The sequence below is a fragment of the Lathamus discolor genome, chromosome 5 (genome assembly GCF_037157495.1).
Source record: "Lathamus discolor isolate bLatDis1 chromosome 5, bLatDis1.hap1, whole genome shotgun sequence".
NCBI lineage: Eukaryota > Metazoa > Chordata > Aves > Psittaciformes > Psittacidae > Lathamus > Lathamus discolor.
In genome coordinates, this window is record NC_088888.1 from 55,364,404 (window position 1) to 55,382,921 (window position 18,518).

General features: G+C 44.6%; 1 protein-coding gene and 1 long non-coding RNA gene across 11 annotated transcripts in view; one reads left to right on the forward strand and one right to left on the reverse strand.

The window, feature by feature from the left end:
* The window catches only part of RNF217 (ring finger protein 217), a 72,067-nt gene extending 63,756 nt beyond the window's left edge, over positions 1-8,311 (reverse strand). For 4 of the 7 annotated variants that reach the window (XR_010613114.1, XR_010613113.1, XM_065680959.1 and 1 more), the window contains exon 1: positions 7,348-8,311. Coding sequence is in view for 4 of the 7 variants with exons in the window: in XM_065680959.1 (XP_065537031.1) it covers positions 7,348-8,016 (669 nt within the window). In the remaining 3 variants the exon portion in view is untranslated. The remainder of the gene's footprint in view (positions 1-7,347) is intronic. The other 3 variants (XR_010613115.1, XM_065680961.1, XM_065680960.1) reach the window with 1 other exon arrangement.
* Positions 8,312-8,464: 153 nt separating this feature from the next.
* The window catches only part of LOC136015244 (uncharacterized), a 72,969-nt gene continuing 62,915 nt past the window's right edge, over positions 8,465-18,518 (forward strand). For all 4 annotated transcript variants that reach the window (XR_010613118.1, XR_010613119.1, XR_010613116.1 and 1 more), the window contains exon 1: positions 8,465-8,826. This is a non-coding gene — a long non-coding RNA (uncharacterized LOC136015244). The remainder of the gene's footprint in view (positions 8,827-18,518) is intronic.

An 18,518-nucleotide genomic window follows, 5' to 3' on the forward strand; every position in this document is an offset into this window, starting at 1 on the left:
GAAGTGGGCTAGCTTTAGAAATTTCTTTATCTTTTCATGAAATTGTAATCTAGGAAGTGCACAGCCTGTCTCACAATTAAGAAAACAAACAGGAGCAACTGTACTTCCCAAAAAGCTTGTCAATGAAAATATACACCAATCCTGAATTGAAGCAGTGAGGTAACTGCTGAGGTAAATATGGTCTCTAAACCACTTCATGTTCAGCTCCAAATCTGGTTTAAACTACTCTTAAACTTCTGACCTCTGCACTGAAATTCTTAAAGTCTTCTGCTCTATGAGTAAAGCATTGAATTTGTTTTTCATACTAATCTTTTCCTATCTCACTTACATTAAACAACTGCTCTCTCAAAGCCTACTTACCTATAAAATAAATGTATGTTTGCCATAGCAGAACAACATATTCTTAATAACTGGCTATTCAACAGGAATGCTGTTATTTTTATGTTCATTTTAGCTTCCAAATAAAATCCATTTCTTTGCCATACCAAAAATTTTTCAAGTACTTAAAAATAGACTCAAAATTTATACGGCCTCTTTTTCATTCAACAAACTTGTGACTTTTTCTCATATAGAAAAAGTGACAGGTACTTGGCTAATAAAATCCTTTAGACAAGGACTTTCTTATATACAAGTTATAAAAAAAAGTATTAAAAAAGAGACAGCAAGCAAGAGAAACATAAGTGCAAGCAACTAAAGCATACTGTAAGCCCGATAAACCAGCATAAGCGGGTGGGTAAGTAATGCCCTTCTTCACCAGTTTAAATTCTTTTGAAGAAATTACATCCCTTACAACTCAATCATTTTGACAATGTACTCACATCCTGGCCATGTAAGATACGTACTTTCCTTGAGCCTGGCTGGTTTAAACAGCAGGAAGCAAGATATTTGTACAAGAAGAAGAGAGGAATGAAGGGCCAAGAGGCCCCAGAGCAGTTGGAAGAACAGTTGTTCTGGGTGGAGAAAAAGAGGAATGGGACAGAGGTGAGCTCAAGGCCCTCCCCACACCCATTTAACTCCTTTATTTCTCTTTGAGCAATTGAAACCCAACAGTTTGGTCTTCAACTCATTTCACTTTAAAATCCCTGGACTGAGTTCAGACTTGTGCCTGGTAGCTCCTAGGAATAGCTGGTGGGAGCAGCAGGAGCAAAGGCAAGCCACAATCTACTCATGGCTCAGCCTGGCCATGGTACCCAATGCCAACACCACCGACACACTGGCAAGGTGTAACACACTGGCTATGCGAGGCAGCTGACAAGAAGGGCTTTGACTTTGCAGAAAGTCTGAATTTTCAAAATTAGATTTCAATCCAAGCTACAACAAAAATCAGTTCTCTGTCTCCCACTGAAATTCCACATTCATAGGAAGTCTTCACCCTTCCATCAGCTTTACTATCAACACCAACAAATTCATGGCACCATTGTAGGATTTGCCATTTACTCATCTCTTCCTACCTACCTAAACAATTTCATGACACTATTTATCCTCACACCAGTAATGCAGGCTTTCCCCCCATTAGTGAAACCCTCCCTGCAACTGTTCAAAGGTGACACCATCTTTTCTATTTCTAACATCTCTGATCTTAAAGAACAGAGCTTTCAGGGAAATCTTAGCTATAAAAACAGCCACTCTTTTCCCCCTTCATTCCGTAATAAGAAACGATAATCACATATTCCAGCTCTACATCTGGCAGATTCATCCAAACAAGAAGTCACAGCTATCCATTGCAGCTACTGCTACAGAGGCTACAAACATACCACACAAAACACTTAAGAGGGACTAAAAGCTACATGCAGCCTAGTCAACCTTAATGCTTACAATCTTAAAGGTATTTGAGTGTCATCCTGAACTGTGACAGAAACTCTTGGGCAGCTGGCTACGCAGCAATATTTCAGCACTGGCACTGCATACAACTCATCAGGAGAACAGGACAGGCTTTCAGAAGCTGTTGAAAATGACAGTGAAGTTTAGGTGCTGCTGCAGCTTACAAGCTGCTTGCAGCTTATGGACCAGGTCTATCTGCCACATCCTTCTCCTCCTACTTGGGAACACAGCCATCTTACAGTGGCTGAAGTGGCTGGTTCAGTTTAGAAACCCTGTAATCTAGCAGATAATATATTCTCTTCTCCTGCAACTCTTTTTGTCCTTTGAAAACATCTGTGTTCTTGCAGTGTAGCTGGAGGATGGTCATTCATTGCACCATCGCCTCCTGGTAGTCACTCTGCAGCCATCCTAGTAACTTGCTAGCTAGCATTAGAGCACAGGATTGTATTAATAACCTTGCAGACACGGAGTTTCTCCCTCACTGAATGACAGAGGCCCTTCTGAGCTCTGGTCTGACTCATGGCACATGCAGCTCATTAACCATTAGATGATTCAGACCTTGGTGCCTATGCTTCTGCTGGCTGGTTTTCATCAGCAACTAGACTACAGCTTTGAAGGTGTATCATTTATATGATACCATCAGACACCTGAAGAAGCACACAGGTGTCAGTCACTGGTTCCAAGCTGGTACTAGTTTTAGGCAATACATCCTGCCCCTAAATTCTCTTCTCTACATGGCTTTATAATCACATTCGCCATAAAAATTCTGACTGTAGCAGCCCGCTGCTTTTTTCTCTACAGGTCTTTCAGAAAGAGGTCACGCACAGAAAAAGGGTCAAAACCAAGACCTCTAGTCACTGAAACAGGAAGACTGGTAACAGGCCCTGGGCAGAGGGAAGACAATCTCCACGTTTCATGCTCAGGAGAGGAGAGCAGGATTTTAGTCCCACCAAAACCAGCCATACACAAACACTGGTGGATGCAGCCCTTCCCTGCCCCCAACATTCCTCTCCCATTTACTCATAGCCACTAATCTCATTAGAGTTCCTACCTATAGTTAAAGCAGCATTATATCTGATCAGGAATATAGTATGTTGTTTTAAATTAACCCCTTTAATATAAGAATGATTGCTCCAAGAGAATTGTAAGATTTACAAAATAAGGCATCACTAATGAAATAGTGTCAAAACAGGATTATCAAGTTTCCAAATTTGCATGAAGAAAGAGCAGGCAGTCAAGTAACCAAAGTTTCCAATAAAATGGCTGTAAAAGTTTCATAGAAAAGTGAAACAAGTACAGATACAATTATATATAGCGTCGAATATTTTTTATAGAACACAGTGTACTTTATAGATGTTAGGAAACAGTAAATATTATTTTAGTCTAGTCAATACTTGCTAAAAAGTGAGGAGCAAGATTGTTCTGAACAGCACTAGTCAGGTTTATAGTTTACAGAGAACACATACATCTTGGCCTCTTTACCAGTCCAGGGCAAGTTACGTATAGTTAAACTTTAGGTCTTCTCCCTCTCCAGTCAAAATTCTTCCCATACCTATTTGTTTATTTTTAAAGGAAATTTCCAAACATACCCTGCCCCGGACACACAAGTAAACAAAAAGCAAAACTCCCTCTGACTCAGACATGCAAGCAGGCAGAAGAGGTTAGGAAGTGAATCACTCATTTAGCAAACCTATGTGTGCACACAGCTTCTGGAGTAACTGGCTTTGGTGCAGTGTTAAATGCACAGGAAGATGGGAAGTGAAGGAGATAAAAATGCAGTATCACACCTGTAAGATTGAGTGCTCCACTTCTCCCTGCCCACCCTTCCCCATCATTCCCCTCATCAATTCCATCCCCAGCTTGTATGCTGGATGCACAAGCATAGAAGCACACAGCTCCCAGCTGAAGAGGAAACTGTTCTTCCACCCTTCTGACCCCAACCTCACTGGGCACACACCTGAGAGCCCATGAAGATGGCCTCCCTGAGCACCATGGTCCTGGAAGTGCACTGACATTTCAAACACTCCCATTCTTCAGCCTTATCCGTTTTACATTTGTAAATGGACCTCATCAGTTCCTGGAGACAGAGCTTACTGGGACCTGACACAGGCTCTTTGGGACCCACACCAGATCCTGAGGTGCAAAAGCCACCAGGTCTTTCATGCTGACCTACCACCTACACCTCTTTCAATCTCTCTGGGTCCAAGAGAATAAAGTCATAGAATTTTTTTTGTGAATGGTAGATAACTGTTTGTCATCAGACCCTGAAAAACCCTGAGGGGTCTGCAACTATTAGCTAGTCTTTCTCCTGGCCTAAACTGAGGCAGAGGTAAAATTACATGGTTTACCAAAAGCCAAGCTTCAGATCAGCCTGGGCACTCCAGGCTCACCTGCTAAGCTCCAGCCATTAAATCTTTAAAAGGGATTACACAGCAAGGTGCCCAGTGATAAGAAAGACTAGATTTGAACTCTAAGGACCTTCAGATGCAACATTCCTAAATCAATTACTCTCATTTTCCATCATGCCAGTATAACACTACAGTGAGCTCTGCAGGTGCAATATTTTCACCTGGATAATCTTTTCAACAATGCCTAAAACTTCAGCTGATTTTCTGATCTATAAAGGGCTCCAATGCAGAAGTTTTGATGCTATTCCATGTCTGCTTAGAAGAGGGCAGAGTGAGTCAACAGGGGTTTTACTTTGCTACCCATGAAACATCATGCCAGAAATGACAATGAAACCATCATCAAGAATCCATCTTTCTTCAGTGGAAAAACACACATAGACATGAAAGAATACACAAATTACTTTAAGCGTTAAACTTCTGCCACCATACACCATATTTCCAGCATGAAAGACCACTCCTCCAGAAACATTCGGCCAGTGTCCTCTCAGATGAAGGGCAGAGATTGCTACTTCTCTGACAAGGAAGATCTAAACAATGCATATTGCTGTTTGCTGCTTTGGGTTTTGTTTGGTTTTGTTTTCAGTTTCAGGTACATCCCTAAATCAAGCTGACTGTATCCAAACTTAAGATCTGCTAAGGTTTTCAAACAGAAACAGCTTTTCAACATTTGCTCCAAAAGGAACTTCAGGTTTTTTGGTTGGTTTTTTTTTTTCTTACACAATATGCTAAGTTTCAAAGACGAAAGGCCACTATTCCTCTCCTATACTGCCTTTCCACACATCCTTCCCAGAAATTCCTCTAATATAACTGGCATAGAGAAGTCTTTCCTCTCTCCTCAGGATGAGTCACAGGATCCTTCCAGTGCACGAAGGAAGGATACATCACTTCTTGTTCTTCTAGAAGAAATATCACTTTCTTGTTCTTGTTCAAAAAAGGAAGATAGGGAAAGAACACATTGGACTGTTAGTTGTTATTTGTTTCCTTTTTCCTTGAACAAATTTATCAAACAACTAAAATTCTGCCTGGTCATACCAGCATCTGGAACAACATGCTCACAGAACTGCTCTGTGAATCTCCCTCCTCAAGATCAGTATCCCTGCTGCAGACATCCCCTCCTCCATATCCGTATCTCTGCTCCAGCTTTTATGTATAGAAATAAGTACCCATATGGCTATCTGCCAAGCTGACCTTTTAATAGCTGCTGGGATAAGCTTTGCAGAGTTCAGCAGTAGTAGCAGCCTCCCTGAAGAGGGCATCCCTGCATACACAATGCTAGCCCCACTTCGCAGGGCATATAGCTGGCTGGCCTGGGAATCGGGTATTTCAGCAACTAAGCTGCTGGATCACCCTCCAAGAGTCCCGCCTAAACCAGGCAAAAGAGTTCTCTGGTATGGCTTTAGCTGTTGGATCACATAACCTCCATTAGACCACTGTAAGCTGCAGGAACCTGCATAAGCTAGAGATCACCCTGACATCACTTTGCAATTTCCAGCTTCAAAGCAAGACAATATTCTGAAACACAACTTCAGGGGCAAGTAAAAAGGTGGCACAGAAGTGCACAGACAGTATACTCTTAAAAACTTGCTGAGAGTTTCCAGCCCACCACTTAACTACAAGCCAAACCACTCTGGGCTCCGTGTACGAAGACCTGAGGAAGCTTACTAAGCGCTGCAGAGTTTCAGCCTCACAGGAAACATACAAAGCACAACTCTGCATCTTCTACCCATCAGCTCCCACATTAAACACTTCCTGTTATCTGAACATAATGAAGATGGTCCATAAAGACACCAGAGGGTTTACTATGAACTAGAACAAATGCAACCAGCACTAGTAAATGCTACATAGGCTACCAATGCCCTGAGAGAAGCACGTGCTTCACTTCAATCAGCAAGTACAACTTCCAAGCACTGAAATGTCCCCTGGTCAGAACAGCCTGACAACTATTTATAGTGCATCGAGGTAGCTGTAACTATCCATCCTGTCCCTACACACAAAGCCCAGTGGGAGCACAGACTGCCCAGCATGCCTCCCAGCCCCAGCAGGTGTAAAAAATTATTCTATCAACAAACCTCCTCCAAGCACACCCCAAAAATCTGTGCTGAATAACAAAGTTGATAAGCAAAGGGTTTGTTTGGCTTTGTTTTTCCCACATACCCACACTTGTCCCATTGCTTTTTGGGTTTAGGGCATGCCTACACTAGCAGCAAAAACATTGCACAAGTGCTCTGGGATGCTGAACTGGCTACTAAAACCACTGACAAAGACAGCACTGTGCTTTCAAGCTGCTCATTTCAGTCTGAAACAGCGGTTCTTACTGACAAAACAGTGATGAAGATATAAGCAGCCTATACGTGAGTAGCTACTTACCCAAGATGAGCAGCTATTTACCCAAGATGAGCAGCTACCTGCCCAAGATGGAAAACTTAACGTGTTTGGCTTTGTTTCTTCTCCCCCAGAGAAGTTCTTGTTTACTGTAGTAACCGTGGTCCTTCACGAAGAGTCATACAGAGCCCCCCACTATTTAAATCTTACATAATTAGCGTAATACCAAATGTGATATATTCTCACAGGAACAGGCCGAGCAGCTGCATCAAGGGCACGGCAAACACCCGCACGTACAAGTGGCAGCATAGCCAAAATCCCCAGCCCCTGACTCCAGGAGTCACCTCAGAGGCGGCTGCTAACCCTCCCAAACTCTGTTCCTTATCATTCCTTGCACTCCTCTTTGAAGGAAACTGGTGCCAGCCACGTAACAGCAAGAATCTGACAATTTAAAGAAAAAAAATCCTTTAGAAGGCAAGGGAGAAAAGCCACCACCAAGCCAATCGGCTACGTAAGAAGGCGCAAACACTTGAAGAACAAATGGTCATTACACCAACAGCTCGCATGCAAGCAGGCGGCTGCCAAAAGAGCGCCGGTCGGGCAGGGAAAGGTTCCTCCTACCCCACGCCACCGGGGCTGAACGGGCCGGCCCCGGAGCGATGCTCCGGTCCGCAGCCCCAGCTGCCGGAGCCTCACGCCCGACAACCGGCAGCAGGAAGGCGAGCTGGGGCTGCGCCTGCACCCCTCAACAGCCTCCACCCCTCAGCACAACTTACGAGCGCCTGCCGGGCCGTACCTGAGAGCTGAGGTACCTCCTGAGGCACTCCTCGCACACCGCCTTCTTGCAGCACGACAGAGGCTTGATGGGCTTCTCCTCCAGGCACACACGGCAGCTCAGCACCAGCAGCGGCCCGAACTCGCCCGCGATCAGCCCGGAGAAGGGCTCGGGCAGCAGGTACAAGTCCACCACCTCGATGCTGCCGCCCGCCGACAGCGGGTCGCCGCCTGCCGCCACCCTGCGCCTCTCCGGGGGCTGCCCCGCACCTGGGCCGCCGCTGTCCGTGCCGCCGCGGGGGGAGGCGGGGGCCGCCGCCGGCCTGTCGCTCTCCACACAGTAGACTGTGCAGTACAGCTGCCGCCGCGGAGGGCGGCGGCAGCCGTTGCCCCCCTCCGGCCCCGGCACCTCCTCCGCCAGAGTCGCCGGCTCCTCCGCGGCCGGCGGCTCCTCCGGCGCGGCCACAGCCTCCGCCTCCTCTTCTTCGGCCCCTTGCCGATCGGGGCTGGGGGCGGGGGGCGGCGGCTCCCCGCTTCGCCCCGGCTCGGCCGCCTCGGCGCCCGGGACAGCCTCTCGCGGCTGAGGCGGGTCGTCCGGGCTGAACTCCCAAGGGCGCCCGGCCGGGCTCGGCGGCGCGGCGGTGGCGGCGGCCGCCCGCGGGGCACTCAGCGAGCTCTGCTGCTCCCCCATCGCCGCCCGCCGTCGCTCCTTCCCATCCAGCCGCCTCCCGGCCCCGCTTCTGCTTCCGGGTCCCGAGCCCCGCGGCCCGCCGCACCGAGCCCCGCGCCGCCCGCCCGCGGGCGCTAGCCGCCGTCTCCCGGCCTACTCCCCGCGGGCCTGCGGGGGCAGAAGAAGGGAGCGGCGGGTGCCGCGCAGGTCAGCGCCGCCCGCGGGGTCTCGGCCGGAGCCCGGCCCCCATGCCGGGGAGGACGCGGGCAGCCGCAGCTGGTGCTGCGGGGCAGCGCGCCCAGCCGCGCCTCGCAGCCGCCCCGGGCCGGCCCACCCCTCGAGTCCCCGCCCCCCGCCTGCGGCAGCCCGGCCCACCCCCCGCGTCACTGCCCCCCGCCTGCGGCGCCCGCCCCTGCCCGCCTCCAGCCCGCTCTGACGCAGCGCTCCTTGGCCTCGCCCCTCATTCAACCGTAAACACCGCGTGCCTGCCCGCACGGCACCGCCCGGCCCTGGGTCTGGGCCCGCCCCTCCCTAGGGTGCCGGTACCTGCGGCTGAGGGGCCCGCCTGTCCTCCTTCTCTCCCCCCTCCTGCGGGGTAAAGGGTTTGCCGCAGCTCCCCGGAAGCCGTCTGCTGCCCGAACGCACCGAGAGAGACGTAAGAGGCAAACGCCGGTTTAAACTTCATAACGCTTTTGTGCTCTGAGAGTAATGCCTTCCGAGCAAACTGTGAGCATCCGCTTAAAAACTGTCCGCAGAGGCAGCGCCGCTGAAAGTTACACCCTAAAAAGAGGAGCTACAGTGACATTCACAAAAGTAAGCAACTAAAACCAGGTGGGTCCACATAGGTACAAAATGGTATCTGGTTGTTCAGGTACATGCAGTTAAGGGGGTTAGAGGAATGTTTGTGTGTTCTGCTCTGAGAGCCTGTGTGTATGTCAGTGTGTTTGCTCGGAGGCAGTATCTCCAGACTTTCACATCATCAGTTACATCACCACACGGGGCAGATGTCACAGAGCTGATCCTGCAGCGATTGAGTAACTTAAGAGGGGACTGTGCAGTTTTTCCATCCTGACCTTTGTCTAGAGTGTTAATCAGAAGTTAATAAATTCCTCTGCTTGGGAAGGCAAGGGGCTGGGCTGACTGGAGTAAGGAGGAGGTCTGGAAGTGGAGAGATGACAGATCACCTCTGGCTTGTGAAGGCCCCATCGAATCTGAAGCCATTCTATGCATCTGACTGGCTCCATGCTTGAACTCGGCAGCCCCCCATCTGTTCTGGAGCACAGGGTATCAAAGACACTGGATGGGGCCAGCCCAATTTAGAAGTGGTTTGCATGGCACTGGAGTACTGAGTCCTCTAGAAAGCCACAGGGGAGCCTGCCCTGCCCAAGACTGGAAATGGAGGTACCCCATGCTCTCTGTGGCAGCTCGCAACATCTGCTGGCGTGAGGGCTCTTTGGCTTGGAAATGCTGTGTTTCTTCCAGACCCAAGCTGATCTGAATGTCAGTGTGAATGAATTTGTGCAGTGTGAAGACTGTAGTTACTCCTGCAGGAAAATCAGGTAGAGGAATTCTTTCTTTTAAACAATACATTTATTCAGCTTTTGTTGCTTGAGTCTCTAGAGTGTATGCTCCCAAAGCTTACTTTGAAAATACAAAGTGTAAAACTTCTAATGAGTGAATAAACATCAGAATTTCCTACACTGCTGCCACTCAAGAAGCTGGAGCATAAAGAAAAACCATGAAAGACAATGTTATTGCAAGAGCAACCAGTATTACTCAGGTGTTAATTCAGAAATGCATGTGCTAAAGCACAGCAGGGGAAAAACAGTCCTGGGGAATTCAGGCTGGGAATGATGATCGTGCTCAGCTGAGGGGAAGCATTAGGCAAATACAAGTTACAGAACTTCCTGTACCCAGCCACAGCTCCTGCTGGTGCCAACCACGAACAGCTTGTTCACGGGGCGTGCTCGCCCCAGTTCCCCACATCACCCTACTTCTGGCTTGGACAATGGGACTAGCCCTGGGTGGTAAAGTCCTGCCAGCAGCCCCCAAGGGGCCCCACCACTCCCTGCCACAAGGCTGCTAGACATATGTATGCTTTGCAACAAGTCTTGGCTATATTCTGTATATATTCTTTCAGAATGGTTTGGGTTGGAAAAGACCTTACAGATCACCTAGTTCCAACACCCCTGCATGGACAGAGACCTTCCACTAGACCAGGTTGCTCAAAGCCCCATCCAGTCTGGCCTTAAACACTGCCAGGGATGGGGCAGCCACAGCTTTTCTGGGCAACCTATTCCAGTGCCTCACCACTCTCACAGTGAAGAATTTCTTCCTAATATCTAATCTAAATCTACCCTTTTTCAGTTTAAAGCCATTCCCCCTCATCCTGTCACTACATGTTGCATGCCACTAATCTGTTTCCAACAAAAGCTGGTGAGAGAACAAGTGGTCAGCAAAGGATTCTGGTATTGTTGCTGAGTACACTGCTGGTAGTTGCCTGGGTGCGTGAAGTGGGAGTGTGGTTCCCAAACAGGCTGACTGATAGCTGACATGATACATCCTAGGCTGGCTGTTGCCCAGGTTTTGAGAAACTGTGAGTCAGATTTGCATCCAGAATGACTCTGTTGCTAAAACCTTTGTTCTAAAAATGCGATTTTAGATACATTTTATACTCTCTGTAGAGCACGTCTAGACTTTAAATAAAACCTTATGGAAGAGAGCAGCATTACCGGATTTGCATGAGATAACAGATTTTAAAAAATTACCCTACAGAGATAAACCTTTTTCTTGCCAAATGCTTTGGTTTATGAGAACTTCATCACGTTTGAGCACAGTTGTGTGGAACTGAGTCTAGTTGCTTGAAAGATTACTTTTCTCCCTGTGATATACTGCCAAGTTGAGCTCCACAGAGGTTCACACATTTGAGCTCTGCAAATGAAGTATGAGGAACCAGCTGGCAGGGATTCATTCTCTGTGAGGGATCCCCAGTTTTGGAAAGCTCTACCTACCATCATCCACCAGAACCTGGATTTGCTTACCTCTGGGAAAGCGGCGAAGTCGATAGTTTTTTTCTTTCTTGTTAAAACTGTTGGAGGGTTTGGTTTGAATAGGCATGTTTATGGGTGGTCCTTTTACTCATACCTGACTTTTAAATTCCTCAGCTGAGATCCATGACAGGCACTTGTATTTTCAAAAATAAATGTAATTGACTGCCACAGTTCTGGTAATGCATGAATTTAGGGTTGGTTGTTGTGGGGTTTTTTTTATTCACACTGAACAAAGATGCTGTGGTGGCTATTCCATCGATGAATTCAATTTTTCCAATTTTGCAAAACTTTACGGTGTTGCCTGAGACTTTCCAACCTTCCTTATTTTCCCTCAGTTCCTTTTTTCCTCCCTTCCTTTCTTTCCTTTAACCAAAGAGCACAAGCTTACATAAAACTTCAGCAAAAGAAAGTACTAGGCTATGCAGCATATCAGCAAATTGCTATGCACAATCCCTGAAGCAGTTCTATGGTGAATTTAAATACTGACTGGATACTTCTAGCAATACAGCAGAGCTAAAGCAGGGTAAACTGTCTTTGTCAGCTGTGTACATGTATCTATATATGTCTTTGTGTGTGTGTGTATACACATATAAAAGGAGGACTCAATTTCCCAAGGCTGCAGTTCTTGAGACTTCATGAAAATTACTTCTACTAAAAATAATTAATATTTTTAGGATGAGTAATTAACATTCATTCTTCTGGGCTCTGCTGATGGCCTCTGAGGAAATCTGAACTCCTATTTTCCTATGTATAGCAGTAAGTAACTGGCAGCATGATACTGGGTCAATGGGTGTAGAAATTAATTAGGGGGGCTTCGTTTTTTTTTACCTTGCTACTGTTTTTTTTCAAAGTATTTAGAATTTTCATTTTCTGTTTTGCCTACCATTGCAGAAGTATTCCGAGCACTTTTATGAATTGTCTTTAACCAAATGTTTATCTTGAAAATGAAATAAAAATTCAAGTTCTCATGTTTTCCCCTCAACACTTGTAATTCTCATTATTCTATATGCTCCACGTATGTCATCTTACAGTCTCCAGAATACATCCTGTATATGCCACTTACACTCTGGATTTGGTCCTGCTTTCACAAGTTATAAACTGTCTATGGTGGATTGACAGTTTTCACAAAAAAATTTCTATAACCTTCTGTCACAAAAGCTTGTAGCAGTAGTGTAACAGTCATAACAGTTTCCTGGGACCGCCCAATGAGAACAGGACTCTTAAAGCTTCTCCTTCATCTACAGTTCTGAATTTAGGTGGATGCATGGGCATTTTGATGGTAAAGAAGATGTAGTCATATGACTCCCCCAGGAAAAGCATCCTAGCATCTGAATTATAGCCTACAAAAGAAAGTATCCTTGACAGTACCTGGTTTGAACAGTTCCTGCAGCTAGAAGGAAACTATAGTTATCTGCTTGGGTCTCTGTTCATCTTGTGAGGTGGAAGAGTCATGTACATTTAACAGATAGGGCAGATTAGAAAAAGTTATGCAGTAGAATAGTTTCTTATGAACATCCTAATTAAATCAGGATTATATGCCTAGTTTAATTGTTACAGTATTTATTTTGAAAACAGTCAGTGCCATTATTTTTATCTAGCACTAGGGAAACAACCTTCAAAATATAACTATGTATCTTGAAACATCTCCAGAAATTCCAATAAATAGCTTTTGCATATGTGTTCATTAGAAAGCTTTGAGCCAACACAGTCAATTGACACAATTCACTGGAATTGCAAGATAGATATATTAATGTATGTGAGTTTCTTCAAGCAGAGAGAGCATTGCCTAAATGAGTCAAACATTTTGGACCACATACATGCTTACTAACCATGTCTGAGCTAAGGACAGAAAATGCTTTTCTAAAATTTATGGATCTTTCCAAACAGATCTTATGTCTAACATCATCTTTTAAAGGGTACCTACAACCTCAATACATCCTCTTTAATGCTTCTGTGTACTTCTAACACTGTTGGTTTGGGGTTTTGGTTTTTTTTATTCTCTACCTGCCTCACCTTTTTTTTTAGTATCTTTCTCTTTTTTCCTATCACATCTTTTCTTCCTAAAATACCACAGTGCTCTGTGTTTAGCCTTCAGCTTTGTAGACAGACTCAGGACATGTTTCTGTTCCTGATCTTGCTGAATCCCGTTTGTCATTGAGGGCTAGATGCACAGGCAGCTTAATCTTAAAACCACACCCAAACAATATATCAGCATTAACCTGGAATGAAATGCCTCGATGCACAGCCTGGATGTGATGCAGTCATTCTGAGGAAGCTGAAGTTGTTTACCACCACCAGCAGCAGTACAGGCATGAGACCGTTCCAAACTACATCAGCATTTTTAGACTCTCTCAAAGAAAGAATCCTTCATTACTGCATTATTGTTATTAATATGTCTTTGAAGTTATTTTTATAGTAATAGCTGGCCACAGGATTACCTGACAACAGCACAGCAAGAGTAATTCTGCTGAAGGGCAAATACATTTTATAGTTATTATTGTTTTAATTAACTATGAAGAATGACACACAAATAGAATATTTTGTAAAATAAAGACTTAGCAGCTATGTTTTCAAACATATTGTGAGTAATTTTCTGATGTGCAAATTGCTATCTTTTCCTTCTTAGCTTCAGGCTTGAAAAGCAGTTGAACATTTGTTAAAACAATTGTCTATGCTTATTACAGGATTATCAAATTATGCTTTTATCATTTTGTACTAGAGGATTGGGTTTTTTTCCAATGTTAATAATTTAAAAGGATTTCAGAAAATAATCAAATTAAGTAATTAAACTGATAATGCAGTGGGGATATAGAAACTATTCAAATTAGCTATTTTTTAATTATGTTTCTTTGCTTCTTAAAGCCAAATTTCAGGATGATTTTGAAGTCTTCCTTATGCTTGTCTCTGTAATTTAATAAACCTCGCTGTTATCAGCAGAGGCTCCCATTACATGCTTGGTGACTCTGTTGAGACTTACCACTTCTGCAAGGAGTTGCTGTAACAAATCATGCTGCTTTTGTGAGCCAAGCATGGACTGCATCATGTTTTCACGGAGAGGGCACTGCAGTGGGGGCCTGGGTTCCCCCTTTCTAGTCTCAGCTCTGTGACTGTCCAGCCGTGTGACCTTGGATGAAATACTCTTATATCTCTGTTTCCCCTTTTACTCTTTGCCTGTCTCAGTTATTTAGACTACAAGCTGTGTGTGACAGGGAGTGTTTGCAGCTGCAGCACTGCATGGCCCAGTGAATCCCCACTCTGGGCTGATACTTGAGGATTTGCCATATCACAGGCAAAACACAGTCCTTTCCACAGCCAGCACTTCATGAGAAATTAGCTAATCAATAGCACATTTTATAGTTAAAAGTAAATTATGTGTGTTCAGATACTTCTCCTTAATTTTACTTTGCTTGACTAGGGAACACACAGCATTCACAGGAATTTCTCTGCTGGGCTGTAACCATTACTGAATAGCATGTGTGTGCTATGAGGGTTTTATGTGCATAAGCTAACACCAGGAACTTAACCCACTTTCACCTTCACATTCTCTTTGTGTAAGAAGGCAGGAATATAAACTTTTTTCCTTGTTCAGATAATGTGTTCAGACTTCCAGTGGGATTTTTCTTAGTGTACCAAAGCAAATATTTGGTAGGACATGTATGACAATTCTACCAAAGAAAGAAAAGCCATGATAAAATCTGATTCCTATCCACAAATTTAGTTTTATTACTGACACAAGTAGTAATGTCTGCTTATACTCAGTAAGTCATTCTGCAGAGTAAGATGATGCCAGTTTCATAACATCACAGGCCAAAATAAAAGTTAATTTTATGGCTTTGACTAATTTGCAACCCACTGTGTTTTCTAGCCTCTGAGGCTACCTTCACTGTAGAGGTATCATGCTGAGCACATCTTCACAGTTGGATGGTAAAAGGAGGCTGAATTGTGATTCTGCAAAATTAAAATAGTGGTATATTGATTATTCGATATGTTGTATTGATTATTCTATAGATAGTTTGTCTGCAGTGGGGATTGAGAAACATCAGGAATGGGAACAGGCAGCAAACTGCGTTGGTACAGTTTAACAGTTTACTTGCTGCAATACACATCTAATATGACACAACACAGTGTCAGGTGGCATGTCTGTTGGGCTGCTAAGGCGCAGCAATTAACAGAGAATCAGTTAAATGACTTCCTTGAAAAGTATTTTAACTATTTTGCTATGGGCTGTTTGTTTGCCTGGAGCATTCTTTGAGCCCCCATAGTTAACCTAAAGGCTGTTTCTTGAAAACTGCATTGCACACATTGAAAAAAGTGTTGCTAAATGGCATGCATTTTGCCTTAGGAATGACTGGATACAGCTGAAACCAGCCATATGTTTGTACACATGCCAGTAAAAAGTCTGCATACAACATCACGTCTTTTTGCATGTAGCACTCGGCAGCCTTGAAAAAACTGTTCCTAGAAATCATTTCCCATATTCTCTTATCTAACATATCTTGTTTTAAAACAGGCCAAAAGTAATAATATTAAAAAGTGCAAGCCAGTCAGGGTAGTAGACAGACTGCATGAGAAAACTGTTTGTAAAGAAAAGTTCAGATAGGAATTTGATAAATATAGGTGAGAAATGGTTTGCACTCTCTCTACAAAAGTTGGGGGTTAGTAGTCATTTTAGAAGCAGCATTAGGATGTTTTGCCTAACAATAAGGCTAGTTGCTTGGCGTGCAGATTAAGTGCTGGGTGGAGTTAGAAAAAGAGATGTTGAAACAATCCCTGGAGTAATGAAAGGGCATCATAAATCTCTTACCCTAGTGAAGCATAACTGGGGGAAAAAAATGTAACATTTGAAGATACTGTCTGGACAGAAAAGAAAAAAATCCTTAGACTGTCAGAGTAGAATCTGAGACTGCCAGCAAGTCAAGGCTGTGGCAGAAGCCCTGCAGTTTGTGCTGTGGATCTGGTATTGCTTATCAGCAACATAAGAAAGAAATCTCAGAAATGCCAGGTGTCATGGTTTAAGCCTAGTCACCAACTCAGCCGTGCAGCCCGCTGTCTCACTCCCCCCGCCTTTCCTCCCCCTGGCTCCTGGAGGGATGGGGAAGAGAATCAAAAGAATATAACTCCCACGGGTTGAGATAAGAACAGTCCAGTAACTAAGGTATAACACAAACCACTGCTGCTACCACCGATAATGATAATAATGGTAAAGGAAATAACAAGGGAAGAGAATACAACTGCTTACCACCCGCCGACCAATACCCAGCCCGACCGAGAAGTGATCTAGCCCTTCTGGGTAACTGCCCCCAGTTTATATAGTGGGCATGACGTGCTGTGGTATGGAATACCCCTTTGGCTAGTTTGGGTCAGGTGTCCTGTCTCTGCTTCCTTCCAGCTTCCCCTCCTCCCTGGCAGAGCATGAGACTCAGTAAGTCCTTGGTCAGACTAAACATTACTGAGCAGTAACTAAAAGCATCGGTGTTATCAGTGCTGTTCCCAGGCTGAAAGTCAAAAACACAGCACTGCACCAGCTACTAAGAAGGAGAAAAATGACTGCTACTGCTGAACCCAGGACACCAAGTTATCACAAGAGCCTTCCCAAGGAGGCACTCATGTGCTGTGTGTGCTGGGAAGCCAACAGCTGAGATGGTGTCCTGGGTTTACCAGGAGCCGTTTTGCTCCTTCTTAGTAACTGGTGCAAGCTCTGTGTTTTGACTTCCAGCCTGGGCAGAGAGCTGATAACACCGATTGTTTTTAATTGTTGTTAAGTAATGTTTATTCTGGCCAAGGACTTTGTGAGTCTCATGCTCTGCTGGGGACGAGGGGAGGCCAGGAGGAAGCAGAGACAGGACACCTGACCCAAGCTAGCCAAAGAGGTATTCTGTACCACAGCACGTCATGCCCAGGGAGGTAACTGGGAGTTACCCGGAAGGGCACTCTCTCTCTTCGGGGGGGTCGAACTCGTTCGGCAGTGATATCGTATTCTCTCGTTATTTTCTCTTATCAATATTATCATTGGTGGTAGCAGCAGTGATTTGTGCTATACCTTAGTTACTGGGCTGTTCTTATCTCAACCCGTGGGAGTTACATACTCTCAATTGTCAACCCCATCCCTCCGGGAGCAGGGAGGGTCGGGGGGGGGGGGGGTGTGTGAGTGGATGACCTGTGTGGATTGGTTTAAACCACGACAGATGGCTACATGAATCTCTGTTCTTGAGAACAAGAACCAAGTCTAAATCACTCAGTGTAATACCAGAATAAAAAGCATTGGCATGACTTTAAGTCTCAGGTAAATTTGAATTATGCTCATGGAGAAAATGTTCACCATCATACTCTGCAGTGCCACTTTTACACAACAGTGTCAAATTTTAGAAAAATTACTAGATAAAATTGCATTAAAGATTGTTCTTTATATTAATTAGATCAGGAGGTTATCTGACTACTTGTGATTGCTTGACTTAGTGTGACCTCACCAGCTACTTGGAGTGATTTGATCTGCTTATGAGGGAGATTTTAAAAATAAAGAGAAGAGAGCAACTGTGGGAGATCAAATAATTTCCATCAGAAATTTTATATTTGTATCCCCTATGAACTTTTTGCATGTGAAAGGGTCTAATACTAGAAGATTACTGTTTAAGCAGCTCGTATGTGAAATGGCTGTAGGCTTTCTTTATGCTGCCAATACTACTGAAGTGCATTTATTGAATACTTATAGTTTTCCAGTGGAAATATCTGTCTGTGGTTCCTTCAGGACACAACTATAAGATGCATGGTAAATTTTTGTAAGCTAAGGATTGATCTGAAAACAGCACTAACAGCATGATTTTAAATCAGTGAAATTAAATTGATGAAATTCAGAGCCAGCGAAGGTAAACTGGTATAACTTGCACCAATGCCAATGAAACAATGCCCAGAACAAGAAGGTTTTTAATAAATCATTTATCAGTTATGTTAACATCATGTACTTTTAGATAGTGTGTTCCCAGCTTCCTTAGTCATATCAACAGGGCAAGAAATTGGTCTAAAAATGTCTAAAATTGACTAAGTATGCATGTATTTAAAAATAGGTGAAGGGTTTATCTTAATGGTGCATGATATTCTTGTTCTAAAACACATCACACTGCAACAGAAGTAGCACACATGTAAAATACATGAAAAACTGGTAACAGAGTTTAAGAATTGTCTATCAGCAGGAAAGGGTCTTCAGGTGGGGCTCTTTCCAGTAGAGCTCAATAGGGATTAATGTGAGTCCTGGCATTGCTCAATAATTTCATGAGCACGGTGGAAATACATAGGGTGACTAAAAGCCAGTGAGTAACTAGCAAATCATAGAATTAACTAGGTTGGGAAAGACCTTTAAGATCTTCAAGATCGACTGTTCCTCTGGGACTGCCAAGTCCTTCACATGCTTAGGCATGGCTCTGCTGAAGGAGGCTGGGCTTTTTCTGTGTGACTGTCTTAGGCATGAATTAGGGTCCC